General features: G+C 33.7%; 1 protein-coding gene across 1 annotated transcript in view; it reads right to left on the bottom strand.

The window, feature by feature from the left end:
• The window catches only part of iav (transient receptor potential cation channel subfamily V iav), a 38,544-nt gene extending 17,011 nt beyond the window's left edge, over positions 1-21,533 (bottom strand). The window contains exons 1-14 of the mRNA XM_071587242.1: positions 21,333-21,533; positions 20,570-20,680; positions 19,370-19,592; positions 15,092-15,187; positions 10,903-11,120; positions 9,294-9,412; positions 8,459-8,565; positions 7,378-7,493; positions 4,725-4,824; positions 4,415-4,539; positions 2,853-3,004; positions 2,670-2,698; positions 2,144-2,367; positions 947-1,108 (exon numbers count right to left, since the gene is read on the bottom strand). Coding sequence (XP_071443343.1) covers positions 947-1,108; positions 2,144-2,367; positions 2,670-2,698; positions 2,853-3,004; positions 4,415-4,539; positions 4,725-4,824; positions 7,378-7,493; positions 8,459-8,565; positions 9,294-9,412; positions 10,903-11,120; positions 15,092-15,187; positions 19,370-19,592; positions 20,570-20,680; positions 21,333-21,533 — 1,983 coding nt within the window. The remainder of the gene's footprint in view (positions 1-946; positions 1,109-2,143; positions 2,368-2,669; positions 2,699-2,852; positions 3,005-4,414; positions 4,540-4,724; positions 4,825-7,377; positions 7,494-8,458; positions 8,566-9,293; positions 9,413-10,902; positions 11,121-15,091; positions 15,188-19,369; positions 19,593-20,569; positions 20,681-21,332) is intronic.
• Positions 21,534-22,178: the final 645 nt, after the last annotated feature.

The following is a 22,178-nucleotide window of genomic DNA, read 5'->3' as shown; positions in this document are numbered from 1 at the left end:
GTCTTTCCTGATGAGTTCACCATTAGGATGCTGCTAATAGTGTTTTTAAGGAGTTTTAATAACAGTCAGGAGGCAAGAAAGTAGATGTGACCTAAGAGAGATCTTCCCTGAAAAAATGCTCCATTGTCTAGGATAGGCGCTGAGAAGCAATCTTCTACTCTAACTAGGAATTGGGAGCCATTGCATGAAGTGGCCAATTTCCAAATAAATCCATCATCTTATACTTATGGTATTCAAGGCACTGAGCAGGTATTCCCAGTCAACCATGTTAAAATGGCAAGTTAGGTTTGTGTCTTGAGAGAAAGTCTTTGACTTTAGAGGTCCACTATGAGTTATAAAAAATAATGCATGCAGGAGTAGAATTACTTTGTTCTGGAGAGCCTACAGTATTCATAAAATGAGATAGTTTATGGTACATAGCTTTGGAACTATCTTGTAGTTGTAATTAAAATTTTTGATTGATTTTGGCTTAATATCTCGATTGTTTCCATAATATGATTAGTTTTCATTAGAGCAAGAGCTGTTTTAGTGATTGAGGGAGGAAATTAGCCCCAGGAAAAAATATTCTGGAACAAATATATTTTAAATTTCTAAACATAGCAATGATATTTTTCATAATGCATTCACATATTTCTAGAAACTGCCAAACTTTTATAATACCATATGTACAGCTTTGATAAAACAGAACCTATTAATGTAAAAAGTGCAACTTATGGAAGACTTCACTAGCATTTTTTTCATATGTAGCAAGTACCAATAGAATCTCCAGTAGGCACTTTGGTGTTCATCAAATATTCCTCTTCCTCTACCTCTTTCCCAATGCCCCAACCTTGTTCACACATTGAAAATTCTGGGTGGACGACGGTATACTCTTATCCATCTTTTCAAATGGACATCCTGAAAAGACCTATAATACCTCTGGTCGAAAAAATAGCTATTCACTCACCTGTTTCATCCATTCTTTTTCACTCTGCTCTATCACATGAGCATAAGTATTTCCCATCATAGCAATCAACATATTAAGCAATAGAATAGGCACTAGCACCATGAATACTGTAAAGACAGTTTTGGACAATGTTGGATAGGTTGTATAACTTAACTCAGCATACTGAAATAAAGGAAAAAATATTTTAAATTTTGGCTTATATAATTATGAAACTGCTTCTATTGTAGCATGCAAGATGTTTAAATACTTTTGGTAAGTAAGAATACTGTGCATTATTTACATTCTATGTTTATTTTTTTTAAGATTCACATTTTTAAGATCAACTTCATGTTGATAAAGTTCAGGCTTTACGATGTGAATTAAAGAAATTAATCAAAGGTTAGCTTCCTGGCACTCAAAGGCATCCAATCAGAACGACGAATTTATTGATAAAACACTAACACTCAACAGTACACAAAATTCTGGCTTCAGGCCAGTTCAACAGTGTACTCATCTTCCTATCCCTTCTCACCATCCCTGCAGTTTATACAGTAATGCCAAATGATAAATTCAAAACTTTTTATCTTAAGATGATTTTCTGCAGGCAATTAAAATTAGCACACATTGTGTAGGCGGTTGTGAGTTACTACATAGCTGTACATGAGGCTACACAAATTGTAGCCTCCTACACAAACTGTGTAGCTACCTACATAGGCCTTGTAAGCACATACACAGCTTATGTGGCCATTTCTGTAGCTACTTCCTCTTTGGTATATTAATTTGAAAATCATGTAATAAGCTGAAACTAGTAATAATATGCTGCCAGAGGAAAACCTCAAGCATGTTTCTCATCATTTACACATTTTTTAAAAAAGCTACCTTCTATCTATATTATGATTAATTCATATTTTCCATTAATACCTATCAAGAGTAAGGATAAATTGAATGAGGGCAAAGGTCAAAATCTAGATGGGCTGGTGGTTAATCTTAACCAGGAAATTAATCTAATACATGGCCAGTTTTCATTCTTAATTGCATTACTTGTGTATACACATATATGCAATTAATTATAAGTGATACTGGAATTCAAACTTCCTTGTGCTTTGGTATTAGTTGGGAATGAAATAGAACCATGATGAAAATAAATTTGGTCTATTTCATGTTCCTAAATCTACATTTGAACACAAAGATTATTATTATTCAAAACTTAGCTCTTACATTATAATCACCAAGAGTAATTTGGAAAAGTGCCATCCAAGTTGATGGGTAGGAACCATAGAGGGAAGTTTTTGCTGCTGGTGACCCCTTATATAAGAAAAAGAATGACTGCGAAAAACCAAATAGCATCACAGAATAAATGATGCCAAATGTAAGCATGTCACCAGTGATCATACTATAAACCATAGTCACAAATGGACCAGTTAATCTCACTGCCCTGTAAGGAAACAAGAAAGGTTTAATTAAAAGCAATGAAATGTTAAATATTCTATTAGTCTCATCAATGAGGGTCACAACCTTTGATATAATCCCTATCAGAATTACAAAATTTAATGTTTACAACTGATAGTCAAGAGAACTCACGCTTTTCATTAATCTATATGAAGAAACATTTTTTTATTTCTAGGTACTCCAATAAAAAAAGAGTACAGTCAATTTTTACAGTTGCGAGTTGAATACAGGTGAAACCCATTTAAATCTGATAATAACTTTAGGTTGGATTGCTATGCAACTCCGTTCCTGGATGAACAGATCATGCATACAAGGTAGTAATAACTATAAAAAATGTAATAATTGACCATATTTGGTCATAAAAGTATGGCCACAAGCGAAATCATAGAATTAAAAAATTGGTAGGAATGGAAAACCAACGATAGACACCTAATTTAAGAAAATATTTTTTTTGCAGCAACAACACCTTAGAACTCACCCAGCAAAAAACATGAGGAGAAACCAGGATCCAGGGACAGCAAATAGCAGTATAGCTTCTTCAGTGCGTTTATCATTTGCCAAGCGAAATGGTATGCATGCCAATATTAAGATATTTGACAATAAAAAAATAGCTTTTGCTGGGGCATGAGTCTATGGAAAAAGAAAAATGTATAACTTAATTGGGCAAAGCATAATAATAGTTAAAGAGCAATCAAAATGTTATTCCTTTATATGAAACTATCACTGCACTTTCCATAGTTATGGAGTTATGGCACCACAAAAATTGTATAAAAATATTTGTAACATAGGAAATGTTTTATTGTTCCCATAAGAATCAAGTTTTAAGGTTCAAATTTTTCATGCAATTAGGTAAATGCACATTTTCAATATGATGCTGCCCTTTGTTGAGTAAGACACAATGAATATTATCAAAATAATTCCTGAAATATTTATAAATTAATTCAATTAAAAATCTACTCTCAGTCATATCTAAATGCAAGAAAATCCTGCAGGGAGAATTACAAATGTCACAAAATCATGACTATTCCCTGTATATATATGCATAATGTAATTCTATATGCCTGCACCAAAACCCCTTCTCTGGTCGGAAATAGGGATGTTCACAAGTATGACGCCAGAGGTAAGGATGATCTTTATGATGGCCATTGCTGAGTAGCAATACTACAAAAAACCCCAGAAGTTTCAGGAAAACTGCTCTTTCATCCACTTCCTGAAGAGCTCAAACAAATCGTTCCCCAAGAAAATAAATTCAAAAAAATCTTAAAAGACTTCTTTGTAAATAATGTTTTTTACAGTGTCCAAGAATACACAGAAGGAGCCAATGGAGGGAAATCTGTTTTTAAAATATTTGATACCCATTATTATGCAATTAAGTCCATCCATATGCATATGAATTTGTGTATATATATATCTAATGCACCTCTAAATTTGATTGAATTTTTAACAAAGCCCATAAAACTATGCATTGTTATATCATGAATAAATCTATCAATCTATATTTTTAATTTCAGAGATAAAATAGTATTTCATTTGAAAATTGGAAGAAAATTTAATTAAATTTCCAAAGATCCCAAAACTGCTGCTGCAGCATGAATAGTATATCATAAAAAGATGATTCTGACCAATGTAGATTTCCAATTTTAATAGTTGGCACTAGAGCACTCCAGTAGCCATATGTATGAACACAATTTTTTTCATATTTATTTATTATGTCATTAATTTTAAGGGCTGAGGTGTGAGCTATGTGAAAATGTTTTATACAATCTGTATGCAGCTCCCTAAACTGTAAAATTCTCATGAAAATTATATAATTAACATTATTTTTTAGATTTGAATTGGCTTATTATTAGAATAAATTTAAATAAAAATGGAAAATTTTTCATGATAACAATGGAAGACATTTTTGTCAAAATAGGTGAATAAACAATTGATACAAAAATTATCCTAATTTGCCTTGGTGTACTTTTCGTGAAGCATAGTTTAGTGTTGTGCATAATTATAATCATCTACTTTATACAGATAGAGCATGAGAGGTTTTACCTGCTGCTTGAGAAAAGATATAAGGCCCTGGTTTTTTATTTCTCCACCTTGTTGAAACAGCACATATGATAGCACGCCAGCAACTGTTCCAATTTCAAAACAATAGCGTAGAATATCCTGCCAGTCTGTTCCTCCTTAAAAATATAACTTGGCCATAGATATTTGATAACAGTAACATATTATGAAAGTGGAATGCAATTATGACACAGCAGTACTAAGGTTGACAACATACACATATAAATAAAGTTATTTTCTATGTAATTGCATAAAATTCATGGATTATGGAGGTATAAAATACTACAATTCATACCTAGAAGTGGAGCATTTTGATCAGTTGGCCTCAAGTAAAGAGCCGTACTCAGGGTCAAAAGATGAAGGAACAAAATAGCGAGCCTCTTCAAAAACTGTCTCTGTAAGTAAAACAAGTGTCTTGATGACAGGCAGGAATAGTATGACTTTTGCAATTCTGAATGTCTTTCTGCTCACAAAGAACCTATTTACTTGGGAATATATGAGTGCTAATGATTGAAAAATTGCATGACTGTCATTCAGTTACACATAGAGTGTGGAATTATGATATAATGAGTATGGCATAAAATGAGAATCATGATATAACGAAAATACGATACTCATCACGGTAGACTTTATTGCCCTATAATTATGCCTTAAGAAATTTGGTAACAGAGAGTCCATGCTTAATGAGCCCACAATGATCATTTTACATTGCCTGTGAATTAAAATCTGGGTAAATTTGACAATCATTTCAGGCCATCAATATTTAATGGTTAAAAGCAAATTTTCCACCATCTTAGCTTTTATAATATTCAGGTACCTGTGTAGTCACATCTCATTTGTTTTCTACTGAGCCTAGCTATTTCAGTCAGATCATGGAGCCATGGTGGCTGATAAATGGATGCAAAATAAAATTTTGAATATCACATAATGTGAGGTTTATAAATTATTTCAGTGGCAGAGATCAGCACCTGGATAAGGTGATTATAACCAGATGTATCAGCAGAATAAGTAATCTGCAAATTAATGTAGGAAGTGGTTCTTTCGGGTTTTCTTCCGCGTGTATCCATTTTTCGGACGATATTTCGCCAACGTTCCAGTTGGCTTCCTCAGGTCCACTGAAGTGCCGATGCAGGTTTTGGTCCAATATATATACCCTCCGTTTGGCGCCTATTTTTAGGAGGTGTGCTCTGATTCGTTGAAATCCTTGAGGACACGTTTCCACGCGCTGGCAAGGGGGTAGCCGTCCTCGCGGTTGAAATTTCTGGGCGTTTTTGCAATTTCAATTGCCTCTCTGATGATCCTTGGGTAGTAGCGGCCTTCTTTATTCAATAAAGTGGCGTTGTCAAACTCAATATTATGTGTCGGTCCACTCCAATGATGTTCAGCCACCGCTGACTGCTGGAACTGTCAAAATGCGTAACTTTCAAATGCGTAACCAAAGTGGCCAATATCCTCGTCAACGCGAAAGACCGCCTCCCAAAAGACATCTCTGGAGGAATCTACCAAATCAAATGCAGCTGCGGCAACTCCTACATCGGCCAAACATCAAGAGCGCTGAAATGCCGAGTCCAAGAACACAGAAGGGCCGTAAAAAATAGACAGTTCCAGCAGTCAGCGGTGGCTGAACATCATTGGAGTGGACCGACACATAATATTGAGTTTGACAACGCCACTTTATTGAATAAAGAAGGCCGCTACTACCCAAGGATCATCAGAGAGGCAATTGAAATTGCAAAAACGCCCAGAAATTTCAACCGCGAGGACGGCTACCCCCTTGCCAGCGCGTGGAAACGTGTCCTCAAGGATTTCAACGAATCAGAGCACACCTCCTAAAAATAGGCGCCAAACGGAGGGTATATATATTGGACCAAAACCTGCATCGGCACTTCAGTGGACCTGAGGAAGCCAACTGGAACGTTGGCGAAATATCGTCCGAAAAATGGATACACGCGGAAGAAAACCCGAAAGAACCACTTCCTACATCAATAATCTCCGCGGAAGCCTACATGGAATCTGCAAATTACGGCAAAAGACATCGGTGAGAGATAAAAAATTGATATAATCTGATGGCCGACTAACTTGGACCAGGGAAATGCATACATGGATGTCTGGACCTTAGCCTAAAGAGGAGAAATTTCTATTTTTATAAAAAATAATTCCCACATTATTAATATGAAAGACACAAAACACTACTGTTCTACAACCTCCTTCCTGTTGAAACAATCATTGAATAATGTATCGCTGAAATGCTATGAATGCAGGGGATTATTGTGCATTTAGAAAAAATATCATCATCCCCTTTGGGGCTAATATTTATCTTTTCACATAAAACTGAATGTCTGTATATCTCTAATCTTTAGTTATGGCAGGTAAGAAGTACCTAACTGTGGTATTAGATGTCAGTGTTGACAAAAATGCCAAGCAATGTACAGAATCTGAGCAAATGAAATGTTACAAGCCTGTATGTTTAATTTCCTCAAGTAATTTATTAGTTCAGAGTTTGTTTCATTTTGATAATGCTAGAAAATGTTGATATTGGATAATTAGACTAGCGGAAATATTTTATTTGATTTATTCTGGCTATTAGAAGTTTAACCATTATCTACAAGTTTATCCATGTAAAATTTAAGTTATGTTTTACAGTTCTCACTTCATACAATTTTTTCCCCATTTAAGATGGTAATTGACGTTGAGCTAATTGTAACTTCTGGTAGTACTCTTACATTCTATAATACAACAACCTTTTATATTTTTTACAAAAACTCTGAAGCAATTCCAAGAGAATATTACCTGTTCCAATTGAAATGTTCATGTTTACATTATTCTGTATTCTTTATTGTAATGTGAAGTACAATTGACTTGAAAGTCATATGATCAAGCTCTTTCCTTATTAAAGGGAAAATAAATTGACTGAAATTATTCAACAGTAAACATTATCAAATTCATACCCTCGCAAAAGTCTTCCATTTTTCTTCTAATAGCCTTTGAATGATACCTCCATCTAGCATGTCCAAGTGTTCTTCCTTAGTACCATTCAAAATAATGAATAGGGCAGAGTTCCAATCTGGAAATAATAGCAAATTTATTTGAAAAGCAGCATACAAATTTATATTTATTTGGTCAGTATTCACAAACATTAGCACTTATAATTATGACAGATGCTAGAAATGCTATTAATATTGAACACATTCATTAATTAGTCATGTTTAACTATGAATTGCAAAGAGAATTATTTGTCTTAACTTAGCAACATAGCCTGGCCTGAACCAATTAGTCAGGTAATCAGACAAGTACTGAAGAAGCTATCTCAAGTAAAGAAAGGATTGACAACCACCAGTACATATTTCAACCTGAAGAGCAATTATAAAAAATCTCCAATTACCTCATTTAAACCAATGAAAAAAATTCTCACATTGCCATATGGTGAAAAGAGAAACTCTCCAAACAAACTTGTAAAAGCTTTCATGTTTACTGGCATAAATAATCACCCAAAATAACATTGCCTTTACTACTTCTACACTAGCAATGGTTTGCTATGGTGTAAAAAGGCATTAAATGTATTATACCAAAACTTTACCCGATAAACAAACAAAAATAATCAAGTGTATGCATCTGGTGAGTAGAGGGGCATACTTATATCAGTGAATACTTGTACCTTTAGCATTTGGATTTCTCCAGCCTCAATACCAATAGCCCATTCAGAATTTAATTTTTAGATGCCCTCAAACTCAAGAATGAGAACTGCTAACAGAAAAAAATTCAATGTCTTTCAAAATGGAAGCCTTTATTTGAAATTTGTATTTCAGGCTGAGTATCAAGCTATAAATTGACATTGTTTTCTGAAATTTTCCAATCTATGATATTTTTTGAAGCATTCTCTCTTTACTCTCTAAAGAGTTAAAGTTAAAATATTTACTAAGTAATTTCTAGGTAATGATGATGATACCTGACAAAACATGAGACAACACTTTACAGAAACATTATAATACTATTGCACTTAACTGCTGAAATTATATTGAATTTTCTTACTTGTTCTTCCATCAGGGAGAAGAGTATCTAGGGCATTCAGAGGATATGCTGAACATGTAATATTAGAATATCTCCAAAACTCTCTTGCTGATAACTCCAACATTTCCCTTTATAGACAGAAACCACAATAAAAAAGTAAGTAATGTTAGAATATTTTCAAATGCTGGGAATCTAAAAAGATTAATATGAAATTTATATTATCTGACTTTCAATGTCATACCCTCACTGAGAATGGAGCAAATGTTAAACTTATAATGTTCCCCTTACTTCTAGTTTGTAATTCATATACATAATGCAATTATTTGGTGGGTTACCTAAATAATTAAGTGAAATTATTTTTCCTTAGAATAGCAAAAAGCAGGCCATTTCATTGAATTTTTTCTAAAGGTATCACACATACTTTGACTACTTCATGGCCAAAATAGGAAACTTGAATACTATTATAAAAAATAAATAGTGAAAGAATAGTAGGCAGGTTTGCAGCAACTAAGTGTATGCTGAACCTGTTTGAAAAAAATCAGAGTAGACTTCATTATTTATCTCTTAAATCCTGAAAGGGAATGCCCATGAGGCAAATAAAGCACCCGTGAGACTGCCTAAATTTATGCCATACTAGAATACGGACCACTACTGCACATAACAAATTCCATGGTCACTTACCCTCCTATGCGTGGTCACTTTCTGCACCATAGGGAAATATTAATGGAAGAAAATGCACCTCTATCACAATGGCAGCCTTATTTTTTTTAACCACCTTAATCACTTTTCCCATCAACACTGCCCATTAATAAAACTATATTTTTGAAGGTTTCGTAAAACTTAAAGGATTACATACCTGAAAACTTCAGCTCGCCCCAACTTGCACGCTAATGTGAGTGGAGTTAGACCTGCATGATTAGTAATGCCATTACTAGCTGGAAGTTTAGGATGCCTCAACGCATAGCCAAACATATCCTGTTGAAAAAATTATGAGTCTATACATTGGAATACACCTCATATTTTCCTACCTGAATGGATTTTCCCAGATACTTATTAATATATCTAATAGCATTTATTTGTGATAATTCACTCACACCTTTGCATCATGCATATATATATATACAGAATTTTCAATAAAATATAGAGACTTTCCAATAAAAATTTCATTACAAACTGCTTCTGATATCAGCTATGCTAAGAAGCAATGAAGTAAATAGCAATACCAAGGGAAATTTTTCTCACTTCCATATTTTCTGTCATCACTGGTACAGTTGCAATGTCATATTTTCAATGAATAAGTGATAAGTATTGCTGGAGGAGTTCTAAAATTAATGTTTAAGTATTTATCGGAGTGCCAGAAATCCATAAACATCACAAAGTGGCATAAGAAACAATTTTTATTTGTACTCATAAAAACCAAAGCATAATGATACTATTTTGGGACTGCAACTAATAGCCATAATTTTATTTTAACTGAGGAAATGAAATTTATTAAAGATATTGTGATGAATTTGAAATGAAATGGTCTATCATCGTCTGACTCCATCCAGAATAGAAAACTTGAGTGCACCTGCATATGGAAAATCAAATAGGTATGGATTAGGAAAGGAATGTGAGAGTGATGACTGGAGGAGTGCAAGTTTTCTTCTTGTGAATGTAACTTTGAATATATTGTCTGCCTTTGCACCTCCTGTCTTGTTATTGAGAACTTTTTCTATCCCTCAACTCTGGCTGTAGCCCTAAACAAGCCAAGGACTTGAAGAGTGCAGACTTAGAGGAAAGATAGCAATATAAGCAATAAGTAAGCCCTACTCTTCCCTACCTTCTCTTCTTTCTATGTATTCAACTAACTGAATTTTCTCTTGTTGCAGAATTCTTAAGGAAAGATTAGTGCCTTATTCATTCACCACTGAATTTTGGATTAATCTCATAAACATCCATGCAGCATTCTTACTGGTAAGTCTAATGTGCATGGACCAATCAAAACAGTTTCATTGTTAGAGGGCAACAGTACCCACTGGAATCAGCAGATTCTCATACTATTACATGTATAAGAATCTGAGAGACAATAGCAATAAAACATCAACAAGATAAGGTCAAATGCATTGCATGATAATGATATACATTTGGAACCCAATTTCATAAATTACGGCATAAAATACAGAAGCTATTCAATAAACATTGTTTACCATCATGAAAGTCATGAAAAATAATGATGGAACCACTCAAATTCCACAGGGTGCGTATTTACAAGGATGTGCACAACTGTAACATAAGGGTTCAATCATGAAGTAAGTCATGATCTCCTTCACAGAGCTAATTGCAAATAAAATTTATTGTAATTTGCCCTCATTGTAAAGTAGAGATGCACTATATTATAACCTCCTTTAAACTGTTGCCACTTTACAAAATATCCTTAAATATGCTTGAAAAACTCATGGAACATACATTTAAATTACACTCACCAGTTTATCACAAACTACTACCATGTGCAGTATCACATTTCCAAAAGAATCTTGAGCATCAGGATCAGCTCCTGCATCAATGAGAAGGTTGTAGACACTTTCATTTGCACAGCATGCAGCCCATGCAAGAGGAAATTCTCCGAGATATGCAAGTCCTTCATAATCTGTGTGGCGTGCTGGTCTAGCCCGTTGCTGATCACGTGGAAGAAAAAATGTACCTGTTTTCACAAAAATTATGAATGAATGCAAAGAATATGGGAAACAAGCAAGTGAAATAAAGGAAATACACTTTATTTTGAACTTCTATTGTCTGCAAAGCATATATAATACAATTGAAAGACATATTTCATAATTAAACAGCAAAATGTTTAAATATTTTCCTATTCAAGTTTTACCTGATGGTAAAAAAATTACAGAATAACTGGGAAGAGAATAAAATTTTTCCAGCAATATCAAAACAAAGGATATTTAGTGAAATATCACTATTTATGGCCCAAGAATAAGTTGTTTTTCCATTATTAACTTTTTTCAACCCCTTCTGTAGCATCACAATGTAAACTTATCCCATTCTTAACACTTTCAAAATGCCAACCTGCAGTCTATTAATATATATGAACATACATTTGCATACTTATATGAACAAGTTTGAACTCATGTATACATGCCTATTTCATACAATAATGAGTGAGTACAAGTAAACCTATGATTTGGACTTTTCTTTAAGCAGTATTTAGTTTTCTAGAATCCTCTTGTACTTGGGGTTTGGTTGTGTTATGATTGAGTAGCATGTAAAGGAATAATGAGAACTTGAATTTGTCATCAATGGTATTATCTACCTCTTTTGATTTATCTTAGTACTGCATTTCCTAGATCATGAGATGCACAGTGATTTTTAGATTAGAATTTACGAAAAATGCTTGAATCAGGCAGAAAGGATCAAAATTTAATACAAATAAAATAGAATTGTTACATTATAATGTTAGCCACTACTCAAGTATCAACCTTTATTCATCATAGGATCCCAGAAATTCATCATCACTGGGCGAAAATACCTTTCAACTGCCTTGTTTCCATGCTCTAAAGTTTAATGCATGCATCAATGTTTGAACTTTTTTAAATTTTAAATTAATTTAATTTTAAATGCAATAATGTAGGACAATATTATCTCTAAATATTAGTTTACCATCAATTTATATTTTTATGCAATTCTTAGTTTCTGTCATTATTTTGATTTTATTGAAATTTTTATCAAAAGCAACCATTTTTCTATGCCTTTACAACACTCTCATACTACTTCAGGTTGAATGCCTGAAGGTCCACGTTTATTATGAGAGATAGAATGTATGTATATTTTAGCAGAGGGGCAACATCCCCATTAGCCCAACATGTTTTAAGTTTCACAGCAGCAGCACATGTGAGATGTAACTAAACACACTAAATTGAATGCATTTACAATTTATTTTGGAATTTTTTAGGAGGTACTTTCAATTAAATATTAAAATCATGTTGCTTTCTAGTGACTCAATACAGTGACATTATTAAATTTGTAATCAAGGCAACCATTTTCAATGCCTGATGCAAGAAAAAATACTAAATAGCAACTATTGCTCTGGTGAATCGGCTTGCACTTATAACTTGAAGTTAAAACCATATACTCACTCTTTGATGAAGCCCATATGATGCAGGCTCATTTTAGAATGCATTTAGCAGTAAAAAAAAGTGTATCTCAATGACTAGTAGCAAAAATCAACTTGGGTGGTCTGTTCTTTCTACAAGTGTTAATCTTGTCTCATATCTTTATGACTCAAATCTATTAAAATGGAGGCAAATTTCCCAGAAGCATTATTTGATGTTTCTCATTAATGCATGAAATAATTGAGTAACTAGTGACTTGAACTATTTTATTGAAAAAGAATCATACTGTGGAACCTCACTTAATGAGTATTATTTGTTCCAGAATCTTATTAATGATGTGATACATTCGTTAAGTGAAACAAGTTTTCCCATTTAAATTAATGTAAAATACGATAATAGATTCTACACTGGAAAATTATAAATTATCTGTAAGGTTTATTCAATGAAAATTATATACACTTTGTTTAAGATTGTGAATCATCTTCATAATTCCTTCAATCGTGGAATGAACTAACCTGGAATGCAAATTTGATTTGCAGAAATCAAATCACCTTTAGCCTACTCTTCTTGACTTTACACGTCATTGCAGGCTCATAGGCTCTGAATGGTAAAACAAGCATCAGTATAATTTTAAAATCACTGCTTGCATTGGCACAAAATAGCAGTGTGAGACTATCTTTAATTGGCTTATGACCAGGCAATGCATTCTACTCCACTGTTACATAGCTTCACATCGGCATCATTTTCCAGAAGAGACCCATTTTGTTACAATTAAAAACCTGTTGTGGCAGGTAACCCTCACAATCTAAGAGCTTCCTGAAGTCGTCAATGAAATTCTTTTCAGCCTTTGCGCCAGAGCTTGCAGCTTCACCTAAACATAACAAAACTTTCCATGCCAGTTATCCTCTTAAACTTTTTGAATCACACACAGTTTCCCTTAAATACTTCTAATTTGGCTGTTGATGTTCCTGACATCATCTTACATCAGTGGAAATAACTTTTGCCTTCTCGCAAATGATTATTCTGGCCAATAATGACACTCACTGGTATTGATTTTTGTTTGTCAAGATGAGGAGCAACCTTTCAACATTGTTGAGAATACATAACAATTCCAAAAATATTCTTGTCATTCCCTTTGAGGTATCTATCTTTTTAATTTTGTTCTTGTTCTTCAGAAGAGTCCAAATTGTTAATGCAGACTGACTGTATCTGCTTGCTAGATCAGTCATGCTCACACCTTGTTCTTGCATTTCAATGATTATATATTTCATGTCTATGGTAATTTTTACTCTCCCACAGCTGTCTTCTTGCGGCTTCTCCTTTGATGACATTTTTGTAAGAGCTATCACTATTTGCACACAAAAATGATGAATAATATGCCCAAACTAAAGTTTGGACAAATATTTAGTCACAAGTGACAATAAGTTTCTAGTGGAATGAGTGCTAAGCATAGACAGAAGCAGCAGCTGCACAATCAGAGACTTCCTATCTCCTCATCATTTGTTATGCAAAATGTAACCAGTTGAGCAAGTCAATTTTCCATTTTTGTTTATTATTTGAGGTGCTCATTAAGCAAAGTTCCATTGTGCATTATTATTCTGTTCACTGTTTATCATACCTCATGAAATATTAATAAAATAACTTTCAAATGAGGATTTTATTCACCTAAATAGGGTGGTTGTTGAATTCCGATCCATCATGGAAGAAATGAGACTTCTAATAAATTAATTGTTTAAGAAATATCTGTGAGAGATGATGGTTTCAAGACTATTTCTTCATTTTGCATTGCTGAGGCACATACAGGGTGCAGCACTTAAATCCGGACAAATTTCGGATGTCGCCATTGGCATTTTTGAAAGCTATAGGCATCTAATAAACAGTCATAACCTCAAAATGGCCGAGATGTTATGAACAAGTGCAGAGTACAATCAAAGAGCTGCTACGTATGATTGAAAGTGTTTGCACTGGGCGTTATATTTTGAATTAATTCGATTCTTCTGGTAACCCAGATCAACTATTTACGATATTGTGGCTAACTATAATGCTTTGGAGAAGTCTGAGGAAGGTTTTACTAACCCAACGAGGAAATCTCATTCGAGGAAATGCGTGCTTGTCCAGATTTAAGCACCACACCCTGTTCACTTTAAATATCCTTGTGTATCGCAATAAATTACTACATATTTCTAACAATATCCTTATCCTTTGTCAGAAAAAGAAGTATTGCACGGAGAAAGTAATGAGCTGGGCACATCAGATTTTTTATTCAATTGCACATGAAAAACTGTTGTATTTCTAGTGCTTGGATACAACTAGTTCATTATTGACTATGAATTTCTGAATGAGATGGAATTTTGCTTCCAAATTCATATTTAACTATAAAAAATTAAACTCAAGTCTTTCACTGTATTAATTCAGGCCAGTATGGCAGGTGAAATATTAGGTTCAAAATAAGCAGTAGTCAGTTTAGATGTTAGAGAAATTAATGGGAACCATTTATGGCTTATCAAGATAATTAAGGTATCAAATTTGAATGAGGTGACATTCTTGAACTAACCAATAGCTCGTTGAGTAATATCTGCACCAGCATCCACAAGGTCACGGACCAGCTCATTATTGGAGTATGCAATCGCTAAGTGAAGAGCACTTGCTCCTGTAGTAAAAATTCATGAATGGTTTAAAAGACATAAGTTCACAACACTGAAAATGAAATTCATTGTAGTAATGAAAATGACTAAATGGCAGGGGTCAATGAGTGATAATCAAGAAATGATATTACTACTAACATGAACGTCATCAACATTAACACCAGATAACTTTTGCTAAATCATCATATTGAATATAACGCAGAAAATAGGAATAGATTGAAGGGATAGGAGGTTAATCCAAAACCTGTACATTTCTCAAACTGCTCAGGTGCGAGTAGAGGATGGAGAGTCCGGATGGGCAGTGCTAGGAGGAGGAGTGAGGTAGAGTTGCCCATTATCACCTATGCTCTTCAACGAATGTATGGCAGAAATGATTAAAGAGGCATGGGAAGAACTGGAGATAGGAATGCAAGTTGGCAGGGAATCCATTAAATCAGTCATGTTTGCTGATGATCAAGCTTTATTTTGTCAATCAGTCAAGGGGTTGCAAACTTTGCTGAGAGCATTGAAAATTATGTACAATAGATATGGGGTGAGAATACATGTAAATAATACAATGGTTATGCAGTTTTCTAGAAAGAGAAAGGCGAAGTTAAACATTAATATAGGGGGGCAAAAACTAGAGCCTGTAGAACAGTTTACGTATCTTGGAAGTGTTTTAGATCAAATTGTTCACAGTAGCAGGGGCATAAGGAGAAGTTGTGTTAGGCAAAGGAACTTTCACAATGAGAAGAAAATTTGTCAAAATTGTATACTCTACTACTATAAAAATGTATCTTTGAATTCATTACAAAAAGTATTTGGCTAGAATTGAAATAATGTGAACTAACAAAAACGCCAATATATGGTGTCACCGAGCATAGAACCTTTATCTCACATTCTAACTACAGGAATATTGATGCAATAAAATATAGCAACATGTTTTGTGAAAAACCAGAAATCCACATCTTAATTTAAGTGTTAAACCTGTTGAGCAAAGAGAGACTACATTGTTAATGCGTGTATGGTAGAAGCTCAACATACACTGTTTACTAACAACCTTTATTAAAGTTGAACAGGCAGTAAAAGGGTAGGTCACTCACGAGAATATCCCCATACTTGAAGAAATAACCATCAAGACTGCATAAACAGTATAAACTTATACTTTTATGGAAGAAATTCTCCTATTAGGTAATGATTTGAACTTGGATAATATTGAAATGTCGATGAAACTGATAGTTTGGCTGCATTACAATCCCTTAAAAATGGGCAGGAATCAGAGTATAATTTCCATTAAATGACTATAAATGACATAGATTTAGGAGATTAATTAACACCCAATTACAAATTGTAAACTGGTGACATACATGTGCGCGGCTAAGTCAATAAATAAGTCGCAAATGTCAACAAATACCGGAGCTGTTATGAACATTTCATTGGTAATGCTTGGAACATTCATTGTATAGTCTGGACTTATTCCCCAGTGATTTTCATCTGTTCAGAACCCTAAAAAGTCATTTGGGTGGCCGACATTGTGAAAATGATGATGCCGTAGTAGAAGAGGCTACTTGTTGGATGCAACGGCAAACAAAAGACTTTTTCACTGCCGGCTATCAAGAACCTGTAAAGAGATGGGATAATTGCCTCTGAGAGTATGAAGGTGAATGCGTATGAAAGTCAAATCCATTTCAGGAAGTTAATTTGATTGCTATTGCCTCTATACAGTTTTGCAAGTGTTTTATCTACTTAACCTCATATTTAAACTTCAGCTATTCCGGCAGAGCAGTTCAGGTTGCCGCAGGTCATTGTAGAGAATGAAGAGAAATACTACTACAGTAAAAACTAGTATTTGTGTAATTATGGCTTAACTTTTGGAACTGGTTATTTTACTTCCTACAATGAATAGAATATTTTCCACCAGTAGTTTAGTTCCTCTGGCAAGGGATATGCATCCTATCATTTATATAAGACATGAGAGGAATATAGGCATCAAGCATCAGGCAAAATTCATTATCATACTTTTCTTCTCCTCCACTACCTTCAAGAGATAACTAGGGGGCTAAAGTAAAAATTATGGCCCCTAAATACATTTTGAAACATTTCAGTCAGTATCCCAAAAGGGCTTAATTTGTGAGGTAAGTGTGGACTCATCCAGTTTTTGATGTTTACTATTATTTTGCAGGTGGCACTGACCTCCCTTAACTCAGAAGGATGCCAATTCTGCCTCCCTCAACCACCCTTCCTCTAAGAACTGGGCTTCAATGGCACAAGGACCTTAATTATGGAATGAGGGAAAAAGGCAGGGAGAGAAGAAAATGTTTGCACCCAAACATGGTTTTAAATGAACTTCTTTCTATTAAGAGGAGAGGGGCCCTGCGTGAAAACATGGACAAATATTCATAATAAGTCTAGTAATTCAAGAAGATTAAGATGCTGCATCCTTCTGTATTACATTAATCAAATATTAGTTAAAGTTGATTATGACCTAATAAAGGGAAGTTATCTGCCTTGGGGATGTGGAGGTTTAATGTGGGAAATGAATAGCAGGAATATCAAGGCTTCGTAATGAATGCATGTAACTTTGCAAAACAGAAAGGTTTTCGATTTCTTGGGTATTTTTGAAATAAATGATAGTTTGAATCACCGGGCCAGATTATGATTTAAAATTTCACTGTGAACATATGTTAAATTATCTGTACTAAAGAGTACACCTAGTCCTCTTCTCTTGGTTGAAACTACTCATACTTTCATGCAATGCAATGTTTTGAATTTAGCAGGATAAAAATAAGGAGTTTGTACTGTTTTGTGCCTAAAATTTTATAAAAACTCTTTAAGTTATGGAATTTTGGAATGTCTTCATGGATGTGGTCTCACCAAAAATGTTTATAGTAAAATTTTCATCAATTGAAGTTGAATGTTTCAGGAGAGAAAGCAATATTGCCTGTGGTTGATACCAAACAACATGGAAAAGAGACCCTCTTTGCCACCATAGCTTCTTAAAGTTTCAAGTGAAGTTTATCCAGTTTTGTTTATCAGAACTTTTGAAAGAAAATAAAAGTAAAATATAACATTTTAATGATTGTATCCCTGAATCAAATGGACCTGAAAAGGAAGCAAATGTTTGAGGATTGTGTAATGCTAAAGATTGAGACAATGTAAAGACTCATATGAGGAAACAAAAGTGTCTGCACAAAATATGCTAAACAAGACTTTTGCAATTGCAGTAAACTTTTGATTGTACATGCTGATAGATGTAAGTAAGCACTGGCAATTAAAAAACATGGTTTTCTGTGATACATGGAAAATATGGTCATGATACAAATGGATTCAAATCACATAAATCAAAATAATTTTAAAAAGTGACTGTGATTTGGAAAAAAAACCATTTATTTTTTCATTCCTTATGATTGATTCAAGTTGTTGAGCAATGGAAAGTACATTTTTTCTATTTTCATCCATTATCATAAGGTTGGAATTGAAGTTTTATAAGAGCACAGAATTATCATCAAGTGAATAACAGACAGTATTGTCAGAAAGCTAAGCAATCAAGTAGCCAGGAAAAAACGAATGACTGGCAAAGGTTACATATTGAAAAAGGATTGCTGATATGGATTCATATTCATCATGCTACACCGATTAAAATAATTCAGTGTATATAGTTAATGACTCATTTTTAATATTTTATGGAATTTTCATTGCCATTGAATGTAAAGAAAACCATAATGGGCAAGTACAAAAATGTTTAAATTAAAGCATTATGTACTATTGCAAACTTTTGATTTTGTTTTCAAAATTAAAAACTTTTACGAAAGCTGAGATATATCAAACTTGGATTTTTTTTTAGACATGTTGAAGTTTTAAAGTATGTAGTTATCTTTTACAATCGTAATTTTATTATAATATTGAGGCGTGGGAAAGAAGAAATTAGATAGATAATTCAAAAAATGGATAATCCGCACACAGATAAGAGTTTACCATTGTTTGATAACAATTACAGGGTATCTTTGGCTCTTGGTTAATTACACTTCTTGCAAAATGTTGGAAATTTTTGTGGGGATGGATTACATTTGAAATTGCCTTCTATTTTGACAACTGAGGTATTCCTTTCTTAATAGTGAATATTAAATGCTACAGAAATACACATGAGAATTTACTGAGCTACTTTCTACAAAGTGCGAATTTATTTTAATTAAAATCAAATGTTTTACCCAAGTACTCCTCCCCTTCCACAACATCCAGTGCTAGCTTTGGAAAGCACTTCAATAGTGTCCGTGCCAGCCGGGTATGGGTCCTAGTGTCACAAATAATTAAAACATGAAGAAGGGCTTCTCCCAAAGATCCTCGATACTGCATCTGCCAACATGCTTCATGGTCATGCCAGCGGGATAGAGGATCCATTGCACTAAGAGAAGTCTCAATAGGAACCACCACCTTGGAAAGTCCAAAATATAAAATACAGTAAACCTTAAATTCAAATACCTTAGTTTGCAAAATCCTTAAATTTACATTTATGAAAATTATACAATATAAAGTCTGGAGCATAAAAAATTATAATTTTCTTAAAACAAAAATTACGTTCCTGAACCCAGAACTCATGCAAAATTTCACATCACACCTTAAAACTAAATAACATTGATGATTTCAAGACATTTTGGATAAAGTAGCACTAGAGCCATTAAAAGTCCCACCTCTGCTGCAAGAATTTTTGGATTATAATGATGGCTTGACAAGGATATTTGACATGTTAAGAATTAATTATCAGAAAATAGGCACATTTAGGGAAGGTAGAGAGAATTCAATAAGAAAAATTCCACAGATATGCTGTTTTATTTCAGGTTTATCAAAATCAATTTGATGAAGAAAAATAAAAAATTTAACCACAGGCGCATAATTTTTCTGAAGAAGAAGTTATAATTGTATAAAAATTAATAATTACAAATTATAACCATTAGCTCAGTCCATGATAATCACCCTCATTGAATTACAATGAGTAAATCAGCTAGTTTGAAAGATACATTTTGAAAGTCAACTTGTTAACAAAGAATATATAAGTGCCAGCCATTATATATTATGAGGTATAAGAAGTGCACCTTAAGAGGCAATTTCAAATTCATAACCCCTTTCTAATGTTTTTGATTAGCAGATATAATAAAATGAAATATGAATCATTATTTAACTTTAAAGTACTATTGAAATTAAATTTGAAACACTTCGCTTTTCCATGCCAGAAACTGTTTTATTTAAAGTACTATCTAAAAATTATCAAATTTATGAGATAACTTTCTCATGAAGGCATCTGTACTAGACATTTAAAAACTGAAGAATAAAAGATTTATTAATACAATAAAATACGGTACTTTTTTTAATTAACTTAATTATTGTTTTAATGAAACTCTTGATCAATTTACCTCAGTTTGTGAACGAAACTTCCAACGCAAATATTCAGCTCGGTTGATTACTTGGCCTTTTCCATCAGCATATAAAAACACTCCAAATTGCTCCCTGATAAGTTTTTCAACCTGCCAAAAGAATAAACCATGAAGAAGCAGCAGAATATTGCCTTTTTATATTTAAATCAAATAATATATTGAAACAAAAATAAAACCTGCCTCACTTTAGTAACTTTTTATTTACAAATTAACAAAAATACCTCACGACTTAATTTTTTAGTTGTTCAAGTGAAGAATTTGAATCATGAAGTATAAATCCCACATTAAAAATCATGTCTTGCTTTTATGGTGCATACTTTGTTTGGGTATTGAAAGATTGCCAACATTCCTTTCGAGCTGGAGTTAGAAGGGAAATCAATAGGTAATACAAGAAAGGCATTTTAGATTCTACATAATGCTATCTTATAAGAGTAAATTTATTTACTTAGGGAATAAATTAATTAGAGATTTTCAATTAACTACTTTTTCACTAGGGTTATTAATTTCAATAGACATGTTTTCCAATGTACCAAATTGAATTTAAAATTTATTACCACTGTTAAATATGAGCATTAGAGTTCCATAGCTATGCTAATTTCTAAACACAGTCTTCCAGCCATGCATTACAATCAATATGATGCTTTATATCCCTGCTAGTACATAATGGCTTGTCTTTAAATATTTACCAGACACAAAAATATATGCAGGTTTTTCTCTCACCAAGTGTGAGAAGGGGACATACCTCATGTTGACCTCCTGTAGCAAAGGCTTCAAGAAGTTCGCCCCCATTCTTGTAATCTGCCAGGCGATAAAGGAGGCAATTGTCTTGACCTGAAGCCTGTGCTATCACCCTGTCAAGGGCAGAGCCACCGCCACCCGCGGAGCCATCACCAGATGCTCCTCCCCCACCTGTTCCTCCACTTCCACAGCAGATTCCTCCCATGTCTAAGCTAAAACTGGGCAAGAGAATTAAGATAACCATCATTATCTCATTCCTTCATAAGAAATTGGGGAGAGGAATAACATTTATCGAAATAAAATAATAAGAAACGAAAACCATCAGAAGAGTCACACTTAAGTCCGATTACTCATTCCACAATAATAAGAAAAGCAGAGAATATAAATCCGCATCTTTGCAAGTATTTCATCAATCTAGCAGAGGGGAATTCAAAGATTAAAAGGGACTGAGAAGCAAATTTATTAAGCAGCTTTTAGAAATTGAAATTCGACTAAAAACATCAATTGTGTCATAAAAAAAATGCCAAAGTTCCGAACCTCCGACCGGGAATGCTTTGACCTCAAATGAAGGCCTCTTCACATGATGTCAGCAATAAAGGTTTTTATATCAGTCCCTCCTTTAGCGAAGGCACTCACAATAGCCTTGGGTATTTACTTATGAAGTTGATAGAGTGAATGATTTAGTAAGCACCTGAATTAAACTCTCAAGGGTGCTTTTAGCAAATTTCATTGATGAAACTGGTACGCACGCACTTGAGAGCCTATTACTGTTTCCAAGACTTGAACAACGTCCTTTTGCTTGATCACTCTCCCACCTTTTCCCATGAACAAGAGAGGACTCCTCGATGCA

The sequence above is a fragment of the Hetaerina americana genome, unplaced genomic scaffold (genome assembly GCF_022747635.1).
Source record: "Hetaerina americana unplaced genomic scaffold, ioHetAmer1.1.p SCAF_3, whole genome shotgun sequence".
Classification (NCBI taxonomy): Eukaryota; Metazoa; Arthropoda; class Insecta; order Odonata; family Calopterygidae; genus Hetaerina; species Hetaerina americana.
This window is presented reverse-complemented; position numbering and strand designations above follow the sequence as displayed.